Source organism: Gallinula chloropus (assembly GCF_964237585.1).
Source record: "Gallinula chloropus genome assembly, chromosome: 30".
Lineage (NCBI taxonomy): Eukaryota > Metazoa > Chordata > Aves > Gruiformes > Rallidae > Gallinula > Gallinula chloropus.
Window position 1 is genome coordinate 1,138,454 of NC_140115.1, and position 13,820 is coordinate 1,152,273.

General features: G+C 50.6%; 1 protein-coding gene across 1 annotated transcript; it reads right to left on the reverse strand.

Moving 5' to 3' along the window:
- Positions 1–12,287: 12,287 nt before the first annotated feature.
- Positions 12,288–13,211, reverse strand: LOC311202438 (olfactory receptor 14A16-like; the record flags this gene model as incomplete). Its single annotated transcript, XM_084277024.1, has 1 exon — positions 12,288–13,211. The coding sequence occupies one exon, from the start codon at positions 13,209–13,211 to the stop codon at positions 12,288–12,290; it is 924 nt and encodes a 307-aa protein (XP_084133150.1).
- Between the last annotated feature and the right edge of the window lie 609 nt (positions 13,212–13,820).

Here is a 13,820-nt window from a genome sequence, read left to right on the forward strand (position 1 = left end):
GTGAAAAACGCTCCAGCCAAAACTGGAAGGACAGGGACAGAAAGACAGACAGGCACTCATGGGTTTCTACTCACTAGGGAGTTGGGTTGCCAACAACAAGACTCAGCCTGAAACCCTGGAACTCTGGGTGCAGAGTCTGTGCTGGGTGGCAGAAACCAGGGTATTTCTGTGGGAAAGTATCAGCACGGTGGGTGATGTCAGGGAGGTACCAAATCCCCACTGCCAGGGCATTGCTGGGAGCAGCTCACTCTTCCTCCTTGCCAATGTCTCTGCTGCCTGGAGCTGTCCCTGCAGATGCTTCTCTTTGCCCATGTCACCTCCTGCTCTGTGCTCACAGACCTCATCCAACCTGCCCTGCACTCAGCTCTGCTCTGCAGACCCCTCCTGGCATCAGGGCACTGCCCAGGGAACCTCTGTGTGTGCAGGGCTCAGGAGAAGCTCCAAAGTCTTAATAAGTTTTGAGTTTTCATTGCATATTCTTTGGGGAGAAATAAGTTCTCATCTACCACAGCACAGCCCACAGGAGAGGAACAGTCAAAGCAGACACTGCCTTGCAGGAAAATGCTTCCTTGATTTTTTTTTTCAAAGTCCCTTTGGAATGTCTCAAGAATCAGCTGGAACTGGAAGTAAAGCTGACCCAGGCAGCATTTTCTTACAGAAGAGGGAACCTGTGCTGCTCTTCCCTGGGTCACACCTTCAACCCACAGCTGCGGTCTCTATTGCTGTGGAAAGCCCACAAGCCAGGTTGAGTTCTGACCCTGGCAGCAGCAGAGTCCCTGCCCCAGCACACAGACCCCAGGTTGCAGGGACCCTGCTCACAAGGACAGCCCTGGACACCTCTCAACCATGCCCAGGAGAAGACAGCTGTCCTGCCCTGTCCCTCTGATGGGGCAGAAGGGCATCCCTTCCAGGCAGCACTTTCTGGTCCTAGAGAGAACCTGTCCTCCTGACAGACCCCACACACTGCCCCATGTCCCAGCTTTAGGAGATCCCTCCAGGAACAGAACCTGCATTGCCCTGCACCCACAGACATACCAGGCAGAGTGCTGTGGAGATTTCTCCTCCAGTGAGCTCTCAGCATCCATCAGCTCTCTCAGCCTCACAGGTCTCCCCTCGGTGCCTCCAGGCAGTGTCCCCAGCCCTGTGTGCTTGGCAGAGGAGCTGCTCCTGGCCAGAGCTGTCTCTCTGCAGCGCTGCAATATTTATGAGCTCACACTGTCCCTCCCAGGAGCCCAGCCCAGCTCACAGCAGAGGAGCAGGTTAAGACATCATACACTCTGTCCCCTCTGGTCTCCTCCCTAGAGCTCCAGGGAACCTACTTGGAAAGAAACTGAAGTTCTCACTGACTTTCCCTCCCTTGTGAGAGGAGAAATCCTTGTGTCCAGCAGAGACCTTTCTCCTGATCAAACCAGAGCTGGGCAGGACAATCACCTTTCCTTTTCTCCCCATGAGACAGGACCCCCAGGCAGGGACAGGCAGGGGTCTCTGTCCCCCTGCAAAGGATAAGGAGCATGGCTGCCTGGGACCTGATGGTCCCAGTGCCCAAGGGAATTACTGAGGGTGGAGGCCAGGAAAGAGTTGCTCAGACACCAACCCCTGTTGTCACCTGAAGGGCCAGAGGTGGTCCAAGAGACATGAGTGGGTTCAAGGTCCAATAGAGCAATGCTGCCTGGGATGAGGAGCATTTTTGAGCCTGGTGGGGAATTCCTTTGGCCAAATGAAAAGACACCAGATGGTCACAGTTAGGACCATCCATACCCAGAGGCACCACATGTCCAGCAGAAGCTCCAGCAGCCAGTTCCTCCTCCTGCCCTTTACAGAACCCATGGGAGCTGCAGCTCCTGCACTTCTGCCTCTTCCTGGGCATCTTCCTGTCTGCTCCTCTGGGCAACAGTTTAATGATCATTGTTACAGTCTCTCCAAAATTTCCTCCTCCCTCAGCAGCCAGTCCCTGGCTGGCAGAGTTTGTGGAAGGATTTGAGCAGGTCATAGGGCAGTTATCACCTCCTACAGCCTGTGACTTTACAGCTGCACAGGCAAACAACCCTGGCAAACTGACACGCCACCTGATCGACGGGTGCCCTGACTACATCATCCCAACCCCATCTCCATCCCAATCCCACCCCAATCCCAATCCTATCCCATCTATCCTGGATCTTGCCAGGGAAGAGTTAACCTCCCCAGGCAGGCAGCACAGGTGAGCTGAGTTAGCCCAGGCTGTTTGCCACACCACTTGACATCACTCCCACAGAAAAGGGGCTTGTTGGGGAGGGGCACTCCTGGTGCCTCCAGGGCAAGGAGTGCAGCCGAGTCATCGGATTGGTCATCATGTTGTGCAGCTACTGGGTCATAACTGGGTAGAAGTCAAATTCACTGTGGGCTGTTCTCCTTTCATGGTGATTTGGTCAGTAAACTGTCCTTAGGCCAGCCCACAGAGGCTCTGTCTGTTTCTCCTGTGGGAGTGAGTGAGTGGAATGTGCTGCTCAGCCACTGGTTGGAGCTGAACCACCACAGACCTTTTTGGAGCCCAAGGTGGAGCCTGAAGTAGAGGATGAGGTGAGGGGTGCTTTCTCCTCCTCTTTTCCCTTTAGGCTTTTTACAGCATCTGTTGAGAACGTTGACTATCCCTGGGATGTTCAGAGCAGCATATGTGTCTTGCTCTCTCTCCTGAATGTCTGTCTGGACCTATGTGTTACCAACAACTGCTCCAAGAATATTGCCAAGAGGTCTTCCCTGGGCTGAAGGGTCAGGGGGGGCATGGGGTGTGGGAGGGCATGAAAAATACCTAGACAAGAAAAACAGATCCAGAGGCACTGTGGCTGCCCAGGCCTCAGAAACCAACACCACAGCTGAGCCAGAAAGAACCCTTACAACAGGCACTGGAGCTACCCGTGCCTCAGAGAGTGCAGCTCCTCCAGTCTCCCCAACAAGCACCATGGGTACTCAAATCTCAGAGGCCAACCCCAGAGCTGATCCAGACAGCCAACCAGTACACCTGTCAGTCACCTCTATCCAGAAGAAGAAATACATGGAGAAATCAGTCCTTGTTGTGAAAGATGATGATGAACTGGGACCATTGCAAGGCCCTGAAGAGGCAATACCAGAGGTTATAACCTGATCCCTGTCCTTGAGCTGAGAGACATGAGAAAAGACTTCAGCCGCCTTCCAGGGGAGCACATCATCACCTGGCTACTCCCATGCTGGGACAATGGGGCACACAGCAGGGAGAAGGCACGGAAGCCAAGCAGCTGGGATCCCTGTCCAGAGAAGGAGGCAGTAACAAGGCAATTGGAAGGGAGTCTCAAGCCCTCACCCTCTGGAGGAGATTTCTATCAAGGGTAAGGGCACGGTACCAGTTCATTGAAGATGTTGTGTATTGGCCAGACCAGTGGATGCCCATGGAGAGAGATATCCATTATCTGAGGGGATTAGCCATGTGAGAGATGATTTAGTGTGATCCTGATGATCTGCAGCTCCATTGATACTGGGCATAGACTTCCTGCAGAGAGGGCACTTCAAGAACCCAAAGGGGTACCAGTGGGCTTTTGCAATAGCTGCCTCAGAGACAGAAGACATTGAACAAGTGTCTCTTCTGCCTGGACTGTCAGAAGACCCTGCTGTTGTGGGGCTGCTAAAGGTTGAAGAACAGCGAGTACCAGTTGCTACCATGATGGTGGACAGGCAACAATGCCACACCCAACAGAGAATCCCTGATTCCCATTCAGAAACTGATCATCAACTGGAGAGTCAGGGAGTGATTGGTAGAACCAGCTCACCCTTCAGCAGTGCAATCTGGCCAGTGCAGAAGTCCAGTGCAGAGTGGAGGCTGGCACTGGATTATTGTGCCCTGAATGAGGTCACGCTGCCTATGAGTGCTGCTGTGCCAGACATGCTAGAACACCAGTATGAACTGGAGTCAAAAGCAGCCAAGTGCTACACCACAATTGACATTGCACATGTTGTTTTCTTGTCACTTTGGCAGCAGAATACAGGCCACAGTTTGCTTTCAGTTGGAAGAGGATCCAGGACACTTGGGATCGACTGCCCCAAGGCTGGAAACACAGCCCCACCATCTGCCATGGACTGATCCAGTCTGCATTAGAGCTGGATGAAGCCCCAGAGCACCTACAGTATACTGATGATGTTATGGCATGGGACAACACAGCAGAGAAATTGTTTGAGAAAGGGAAGAAAATGATCTGAATTCTGCTAAAGCTGGTTTTGCCATTAGACCAAGTAAGGGCAAAGGGCCTGCTTAAGAAATCCACTTTTTAGGAATAAAATAGCAGGATGGGTGTCATCAGATCCCAGTGGATGTTATCAGCATAATAGCAGCTATGTGTCCACCCAGCCACAAAAAGGAGACACAAGCTTTCCTAGGCACTGTGGTTTTCTGGAGAATGCATATCCCAAACCACAGTCTCATTGTCAGCCCTCTCTGCTGTGTAACCTGGTTAAGAGACCGATTTCCAATGAGCAGTGAGAAGCCTTTGAAGAGATCAAACAGGAGATGGTCTGTGTAGTAGCCCTTGGGCCTGTCCAGACTGGGCCAGATGTAAAAAATGTGTTCTACAGGTCAGCCTGGGAGAATGGCCCTATCTGGAGACTCTGGCAGAAAGCACCAGGGGAGGCTAAAGGTCAGTCTCTGGGGTTTTGAAGTCGGGGCTACAGAGGATCCAGACACTCTAACAGAAAAGGAAATACTGGCAGCACAGGAAGGGGTTTGAGCCACTTAAGAAGTGATTGGGACTGAAGCCCAGCTCCTGCTGGCACCCCGACTGCCGGTGCTGGGCTGGATGTTCAAAGGGAAGGCCGCTTATATTCTCCATGTCACTCATGCTACGTGGAGCAAGTGGGTCACACTTATCACACAGCAGGATTGAATAGGAAACCTCAATCACCCAGGAACCCTGGAAGTGATCACAGACTGGCCAGAAGGCAAAGACTGTGGAATATCACCGGAGGAACAGGTGACGTGCTGAAGAGGCCTCACTGTACAGTGAACTGCCAGAAAATGAGAGAAAATATGCCCTGTTCAGCGATGTGTCCTGTGGCATTGCTGGTAAACATCAGAGGTGGAAGGCTGCTGTATAGAGTCCTACACGCCAAGTTGCAGAAGCTGCCTATGGAGAAGGCAGTTCCAGCCAGTTTGCAGAGGTGAAAGCCATCCAGCTGGCTTTAGACATTGCCAAAGCAGAAAAAAGGCCACATATTACATATTTCTCTATACTATTTCCTGGATGGTGGTCCAGGGTAGATGGTCTAAATAATAAATGATGTTATGAACCTCCCCAGGACTCTGAAAATGTAAGATCTGGGCATGGTGTAGATGGTGTGGAAACAGAGGTGGATAATGTCCTGGTTCTGGCCAGGCCAGGCTCACCTCCCCAAGCAGCAAACACAGTTGAGCTGAGTTCACCTGGGTTGTTTTCCACACCACCTGACATCACTTCCCCATCAAAGGAGCTGGTTGGGGAGGGGTGGTCATGGCAAGGTGCAGAACTCTCTTGTTATTGGGGTTGTAAGGTACTCTCTGTGCTATACCTGGGTGTGAGTGCAATTGGGGCTGTTATTGGTCCCCTTTTATGGTGCTTTTGTCTATAAACTGTCCTTATCCCAACCCACAGAGGCTCCATCTCTTTCTCCTCCGGGATTGAGCGAGCAGCATGTGGTGCTCAGCCATTGTTTGGGGCTGAACCACCACAGTTTCCAAGCCACAAGCAGTGAGCTTCTCTAAGAGAAGCTGGTGGGAAACTGTGTCCAAGGCCATGCTAAAGTCAAGGTAGACAACATCCAGAGCCCTTCCCTTGTCCAAGAAGCAGGTCACCCTGTCATACAGAGAGATGCGGTTGCTCAAACAGGACCTGCCCTTATGACCCCAAGCTGACTGGGCTTGATCACCTGGGGGTTCTTCATGAACTGGATAATGCTGCTCAGGATGATCTGCTACATCAGCTTCTCTGGGACTGAAGTCCAACTCTCAGGCCTGTAATTTCCCTGATCATCCTTCTCTCCCTTCTTATATAGGGGGTTATGTTGACTGATTTCCAATCTGCTGGTTTCTCTCCAGGCAGAGAGGAATGATGGAAAGTGGCTTGGTGAACCCCCCTTGCCAGCTCTTTCAGCACCCTTGGCTACATCCCATTCAGTCAGTGCACACCTCTGCGGTGCAGCAGGACCATCTCCTCCTGGATTGAGGTGGGCTCATTCTGCTCCCTGTCCCTGTCTCCTAGCTCAGGGAACTGGATTCTCGCTGTACAACTGCTCCTATTACTAAAGACAGTGGCAAAGATTTCATTAAGCACCTCAGCCTTGTCCTCATCTTTCCACAATGTTTCCTCCTGAATCTGATAGGGGATGGAGGGTCTCCCTGCTCTTTCTTTTATTTAAATGGAGGACAGATGAATTTCTAGATGGGCTTTGGATGAACAATGAGGAGAAACTCTAAATCCTGTTGTTCTTCCCTCAGCATTACACAACACATGCTGACCCAGGAAGAGCCTGAGCAATGCCTGAGGGACAGGACCTGTCCTCCATGGGATTAGGGTCAGGGCTTGGCCTTTCTGCTTCATCAAACCAACCCAGGGCTTGCTCAGCATCTCAGCTGCTTGTACATTGCCTTTGCCTACCAGCCAACATGGCCTCCAATTACCTGTTCTAACGAGTCCCTGGGGAGGCTCAGCCAGCAATGGCTCTCAGAGGGACTCATTAATACTTCAGGTACTTTGGCTTCTGCTTTTGACATGGAGTTTTTTGTGTAATTTCCTCTCAGTACCTGAGCTTCAAGGACTCAGCACCAAATGCACCCCAGGGCTCATTAAATGTAAAAAGCAAGCCCTAACGAGTTATATCTCTTGATGTAATTATCTTCAAGTCTTCAAGAGATGCACAGATCATTGAAGCAGTTTCAAAGGGAGCTCAGAGTAAAATTGATTTCTTTTTAAGGGTGTAGGTTATTATTTTCACTTCAGAGCAGAGGTGATAACCTCTGACTGAGATTGATCCAGGGTGCCTCCTAAGGAGGTCTGGACTGTTGTGGAAAATGGCCCCCTGAGGTCTGACACAGTGGGGACAACCTTGCTGCACATCTCCACAAGCCCACCATGACTCTCACCAGCCAACTGGGACTTGCATCCCTTGTCCTTACATCAGGTCTCTCTGCTGCACTCCACAGTGGGGCATGACAGCCCCTCTGTACCAGCTCCCCTGCTTTCCTTAGAGAACTGGCTGCACACAGACAGCATACAGGGAGTTATTTTCCCACCAACAGAAGAGACCTGACAAGATTCACCATTAGATTCAACACTCCTCACTCTATGCCAAGTGCAATCTGCCACCAATGAGGTTCACCTTCCACAGATCTTAACCAGGTGAGAAATGTTTTTTGAGAGGAAGGAGACTGTGAAATCACCACAACTCAAGAGCTGCCTAAAGACAGAATGAGTCAGACAACTGCCAGAAAGGCAAGGGTTTAATTCCCTGAAACTCAGAGCAGCAGCTGGATGGTTGAGAGGTGTCTGAATGGTCGAAGGGGAAGGGGAAGGGAAATCTAGATAGCAACCAGAAGCACTGGAGTGCAGATCCATTGATGGAATGATGATTTCAGACATGGTGAGTTGACTTTGGACAGGTAGAAATATGTGACAGACTGGGGAGATTAAATGCACAGCTGTCCTGTTTCTGGCCAGGCAATAGTTAGCCTCCCCAAGCAGCCAGCAGAGGTGAGCTAAGTTAGCGGAGGTGACCTGAGTTAGCACAGCTGAGCTGAGTTAGTCCAGGCTGTTTTCCACACCACCTGCCATATCTCCCCCATAAAAGGGGCTGGTTGGGGAGAGGCACTCATGGTTTCCTTAAGGACAGTCTGAGTGTGGCTGGGGCCTTTGGTTTGCCCTTGTGTTGTGCAGTACCTTGTGATCCTTTGGTCAGTAGAGTCCTCTGTGTTATCTCTGGATGTGAGTGTAGTTTGTGATTTGCTGTTATCATTTTTTCACATTTTGTCAGTAAACTGTCTTCCTCCAAACCCACAGAGCATCTGTCTGTTTCTCCTCCAGGAGTGAGCATTATAACCTGATCCTTGTACATGAGTGAGCTGGGAGAAATGAGAAAAGATTTCAGCTGCCTTCCAGGGGAGCACATCATCACCTGGCTACTCCGATGCTGTGACAATGGGGCATGCAGCCTGGAATTAGAAGGCAGGGAGGCCAAGCAGCTGGGATCCCTGTTCAGAAAAGGAGTTATTGACAAGGTTATTGGAAAGTTTCAAGCCCTCAGCCGCTGGAGGCCACTTCTGTCCAGTGTGGGGGAAAGGTACCAGTTCAGTGAAGACGTCATGTGTTGGCCAGTCAAGTGCATGACCACAGAGCAGAGTGTGCAGTATTTGAGGGGTTTAGCCATGTGAGCGATGAATTACTATGATCCTGATGATCTGCAGCTACCCACCAATCCTGATGAAGTCCAATGTTCCTCACCCATGTGGTGTAAGTCTGTGTGGAGTGCACCAGCATCATATGTTAACTCACTGGCAGTAATAGATTGGGGAAAGGAAGAAGCACCGACAGCAGCTGAGGTGTCTGGCCAACTCCATCTACTTGAAGAAAGTCTTTGTTCCTCCCTTGTCTCAGCTGTGGATAAGTTGTCTTGAGAGGTCTGACAACTCAAAGAGGATATGTCCTACTACCCACCTGGGCAGACAACAATTTCAGCTCTCTGAAGCAGGCCTTCCCCTGTTCCAGAAAAAAGTACACACCAAGAGGCATCCTGTGGTTCTCTCTGCATGACCATGGTGAAGACATGAGGAGGTGAGATGGGAAACCCACCTCCAATCCTGACAAGCTGCAATGAAAAAGAGTTACAAAAAGAGATTTCTTCAGGAAGAATGCTGCACCAGTTTCCAGTAGGCAGCTCACCAGACTGTCATTGTGCTTGTGATCCTCTTGAAGGGACTGCTCAGACTTTTTTTGAAAGAAGTAAACAGCAAATATGATGAACAAGATTAGAGGGCAAGTTTTCAGAGGTACAAGCCAGCCAGCTGGCTTTAAACATTGCCAGATGAGAAAAGTGGCCAAAATTCTACCGCTATACTCACTCCTGCATGGTGGCCAATGCCCTGTGGGGGTGGTTGCAGCAATGGAAACAAAGTGACTGGGAGTGCAGAGGCAAACCCTTCTGGGCATGATGTAGATGGTGTGCAAAAAGGGGTGGATATTGTCCTGGTTCTGGTCAGGCCGCAGTTATCTCACCTGTGCTGGCTGATTGGGGAGGTTGAGTTAGCCCTGGCTGTTTTGCACACCACCTGACATCACTTCTCCATAAAGGAGCTGGTTTGGGCACCACTCCTGGGTGCCTCCAGGGCAGTCTGAGTACAGCTGGGGTGTTGGGTTGGTCCTCCTGTCCTGCAGCACTCTGTAATCCTCAGGTGGGTAAGGTACTCTGTGTTCTCACCGGGTATGAGTGTTCATGAGTTTCATGGGCTGTTTATTGTTCTAGTTTCATGGTGCTTTTTTCAGTGAACTCTCCTTATCCCAACCGACAGAGGCTCTGTCTCTTTCTCCTCTGGGAGTGAGCCAGTGGTATATGGTGCTCAGCCACTGTTTGGGGCTGAACCACCACAAGCATTTACAGCACTCTCTCCTCTATTTATTTTCTATCATGTCCTTTAATGCCTCTTGCTGAGGCACCACAAGTCAGCTGAGGCTTCTACACTCACACATTAACCACTGACACATCGGAGCTTCACTTCCAGCAGACCCTGGCAAAACCCTCCGTGGTTTTACAAAGAGAAACCTCAAGAAATTTTCCAACCAAAGCTGATCTGCTCCTTCTGATCTTGTGATGTTCTGCATCAGGGGATAACCAGAACAGGGGGTGGAACCAACACGTCGTCCTGTTTTGTGACCAATCCAGCATTGGTGACACATGATAATCTATTCATTGCTGCCCAGTGCTTGCACAGCATCAAGGCCCTTCCTGATTTGCGTGCTGCTCCACTAGAAAATAAGCTCAGGGAGCACTGGTTGTTGTGAGGGAGGACTGCCAGGGCAGCTGGTGCCAACTGCCCAAAAGAATCTCCCATGCATGATGACATCATCAGTGAGCAGGGTTAAACCTCAACACCCGCACATCAAGGGAATTCAGACATGACTGGTGGAGCAGCAGTGTCAAGGAGGAGGCTTTGGGCGTTCTGACGGATGCCATAGCAGCCAGAGCTGCTACACAGGAACCTGGCCATGGGCACATTGGGCAGCACTGGGAGCAGTACGGCCACCCAGGCAAAGGCACTCACTGTTCAGTTTGACTCAGCACTGGTGTGGACACCAGCAGAGAGTCCAGGAGTGGGGGTGGGGGGTCGGTCAGGACGACTGTGGAGGAACTGTCACAAGGTTGAGAGAAATTCTGCCAAGATAGGGTTAGGAGTCTTGTGTGGAGAGGCTGTGAGACCCGGGCTTCTTTAGCCTGGGGAAGGGGAGTCTGAGGAGAGTGTAGGGGTAGCTCAGAGAGCTTGAAAGTTCCTCTTCAAATTAATGGCAATTAAAACTAGAGGTGCAGATGGGTTATGAGCATGGAGAAATGTCATTCTGAGGGTAGTGCTGTGGTGCTTGGAGTTACTTGGAGGAAGTGTGGATGAGCTGGTTGCTTGGTTTATCTGGGAACAGCTGGCAAGGAGGGAGAGACAGCAGTACAGGCAGGGACATGGTGGGGTGAGAACAAAGTGGGGAAAGGGGTTGGGTGCCTGCAGGGAAACAGGCACAGGTGTGGAGCAGTGTCACATGGGCTGTGGTGCAGAAGGTCAAGGGTGTTATCCAGGCTGAAAGGGCCTGATAGAAATGAGATCACAGCACTTGGCTGTGGCTAATGTCCCTGCAGAGGCCTCAGAAGAGACACATTGTTCTCGTGGCCATGGAACATCATTGTCTCCTTGAACTCAAAGTAGGGAGGCATCCATGTGTCATACCCCTGTCCTACCCTTGGCATCACACTCCCCACATCCAATGTAAGAGCCCTGAGACACAGGTGAGGGTCAGGATCTCCCTGCCCAGAGGCTAGGGATAAGCACTTGGCATTTCTGCTTCATCAGACCAAGCCAAGGTGTTCTCAGCATCAGAGCTGCCTGTGCTTTGCCTGGGTTTGTCCTCATGGCCTCTAGTTGTGAGGTGTAAGATGTTCATGGGGAGGCTTTGTCTGTAATGGCTCACAGTAGGGCTCATGAACGCTTCGAGGTTTTTTGGGCATTAGGCCTGACTGACATTTTAAGAGGTTTCTTCACTCTTCTCTTAGTATCTGGGACTATGGACTCAGAAGCAGATATACAATAGGGCTCATGGAAATACAGAAAGCCTTAAAAAGCATATCTGTTCAAGTCCTTTTCATTAAAAAAATCCAGAGTTCTACAAATAATTGGATTACAGTTAGGTATTTAATGATGAACAGTTCAAAGGAATATTACAATGGAGGATATTTTCTCTTCACGACTATTTCCTGTCATGGCTCAGTTGATAGAAGCAGTGACAGCCACATGATGCAATGGGTGTCAGTCTCCGAAGGAGATCTGGACAGGCAGGAAAAGCAGTCTCTTCAGATCCAAGCCTGCATGGAGAACCTTGCTCTTCCCCAAGCCCAGCAGTTCCCTCACTGGCCTCCTGGGACTCCCAACCCTTTTCCTGGCATCATCTGTGCTCACAGGCACAGACAGATTTCTCTGACCACAAACAGCAGTTAAACAGGACACAGTTTAATACCCATGAAATCTCTCTCCTCAGCTCCCTGTTATAGCCAAGCAGCGTGTGAAGGGGGTCAGCTTCCAGAGGAGATTCTCTCCCAGAAGAGTTTTAATAAAATACATAGAAAGGTCACTTGTCAACACTTTGGAACTCAAAGCAGAAACCAGAGAGATGATTGGGATTTCAATGAACAAAGAGAAAGTGGAGGTGGAATCCTGTGATCAAAGTAAAGTGCATACATCCATCCAGTCTACTGAAAAGATGTCCCTAGGCATGGCTGTGCCGTCAGGAGAAGTGGAAACACCTGAATGATGAGGGAGATGAAAGAGGCAGACCGGTGGTGAGCCAGGTACAGGGGAAGGGGAGTGTTTCTTCTGCTGCCATGTCTGAGTCAAACAAGACCAGAGATACTGCATGAGGAATGGGATGAAGGTGTTATTACATCAGAGACAAAATAGAGGGAAAAAGCCCCACAGCACCCAAAAATCCTAAAATACTAAATACAGACTGGTCCTAATGTGTGTTACATGACCAGTGATATGGGGAAGAAGATGAGCAGTTTATTGCTGCTTATAAACATCCAGTCATCAGTTTCCACACGGCATCCTTGAGCTCCTGGTTCCTCATGCTGTAGATGAGGGGGTTCACTGCTGGTGGAACCACTGTGTAAAGAAATGCCAATACCAGGTCCAAAAAAAGGGAGGAGATGGAGGAGGGCTTCAGGTAGGTAAAAAGGGCAGTGCTGAGAAACAGGGAGACGACGGCCAGGTGAGGGAGGCAGGTGGAAAAGGCTTTGTGCCGTCCCTGCTGCGAGGGGATCCTCAGCACAGCCCTGAAGATCTGCACATAGGACACCACGATGAACACAAAACAGCCAAAAACTAAACACACATTGAAGAGAATGACTCCAATTTCCCTGAGGTAGGCATCTGAGCAGGAGAGCTTCAGTATATGAGGGATTTCACAGAAGAACTGGTCAACAGCATTGCCATGGCAGAGGGGCACTGAAAATGTATTGGCTGTGTGCAGCACAGAATTGAGAAACCCACTGGCCCAGGCAGCTGCTGCCATGTGGACACAAGCTCTGCTGCCCAGGAGGGTCCCGTAGTGCAGGGGGTGGCAGATGGCAATGTAGCGGTCATAGGCCATGACAGTGAGAAGATAGTACTCTGTGGCAATCAAACACAAAAAGAAAAAGTTTTGAGCCACACATCCTGTGTAGGAAATGGCCCTGGTGTCCCACAAGGAATTGGCCATGGATTTGGGAACAGTGGTGGAGATGCAGCCAAGGTCAGTAACAGCGAGGTTGAGGAGGAAGAAGTACATGGGGGTGTGGAGGTGGTGGTCACAGGCTATGGTGAGGATGATGAGACCATTGCCCAGGAGAGCAGCCAGGTAGATGCCCAGGAAGAGCCAGAAGTGAAGGAGCTGCAGCTCCCGTGTGTCTGCAAAGGGCAGGAGGAGGAACTGGCTGATGGAGCTGCTGTTGGACATCTGCTGCTATCAAGTGTGGAGACCTGTCCAAGGAGGAAAAGGCAAAGAGAAATTAGGGAATCTTTCCTTGAGGAAAATCCCTTCCACTGCTTATGGAATGCCCTCAGGTTGACTCTCTGTATTCAGGGAGAATTTTGTCAGGTCCCTTTTGGGAGGTCTGCAGTGTGCTGGCTCGAGCGTGCCACTGCTGGGAGGAGGGTCAGCTGTGGCCTCTGGAGAACTCAGTCCTGCCTTGCAGCAGTCAGTAAATTGAAGGATGGTGTGATCTCAGACTAAATCCCCTGTGGATAGGAAGGAGCTTTTCAGCACTTTCACTCCAGTTTCACCCAAGGGCAGAGCAGAGCTTTGGAGCTTTTTTTCACCTGCCTGTACCTGAGAGTGTTTCTGCTGTCAGAACTGCCTGACATTGCTGCTGCAGTGCCAGTGAAACCTTCCCCTGAGTGCAGAGTGGGGAGAGCTGGTCTGTCCATCAGCCCTGGTCTCAACTGCCCTGTGCTGGGTGCTCTCTGATCACACCCTGGTGTTCCCTGTTCAACATCAGTGTCTGCACAGTGGGGTATATCAGGGACGTCCCAAATCCGCACTGCCAGAGCATTTTGGTGAGCAGCT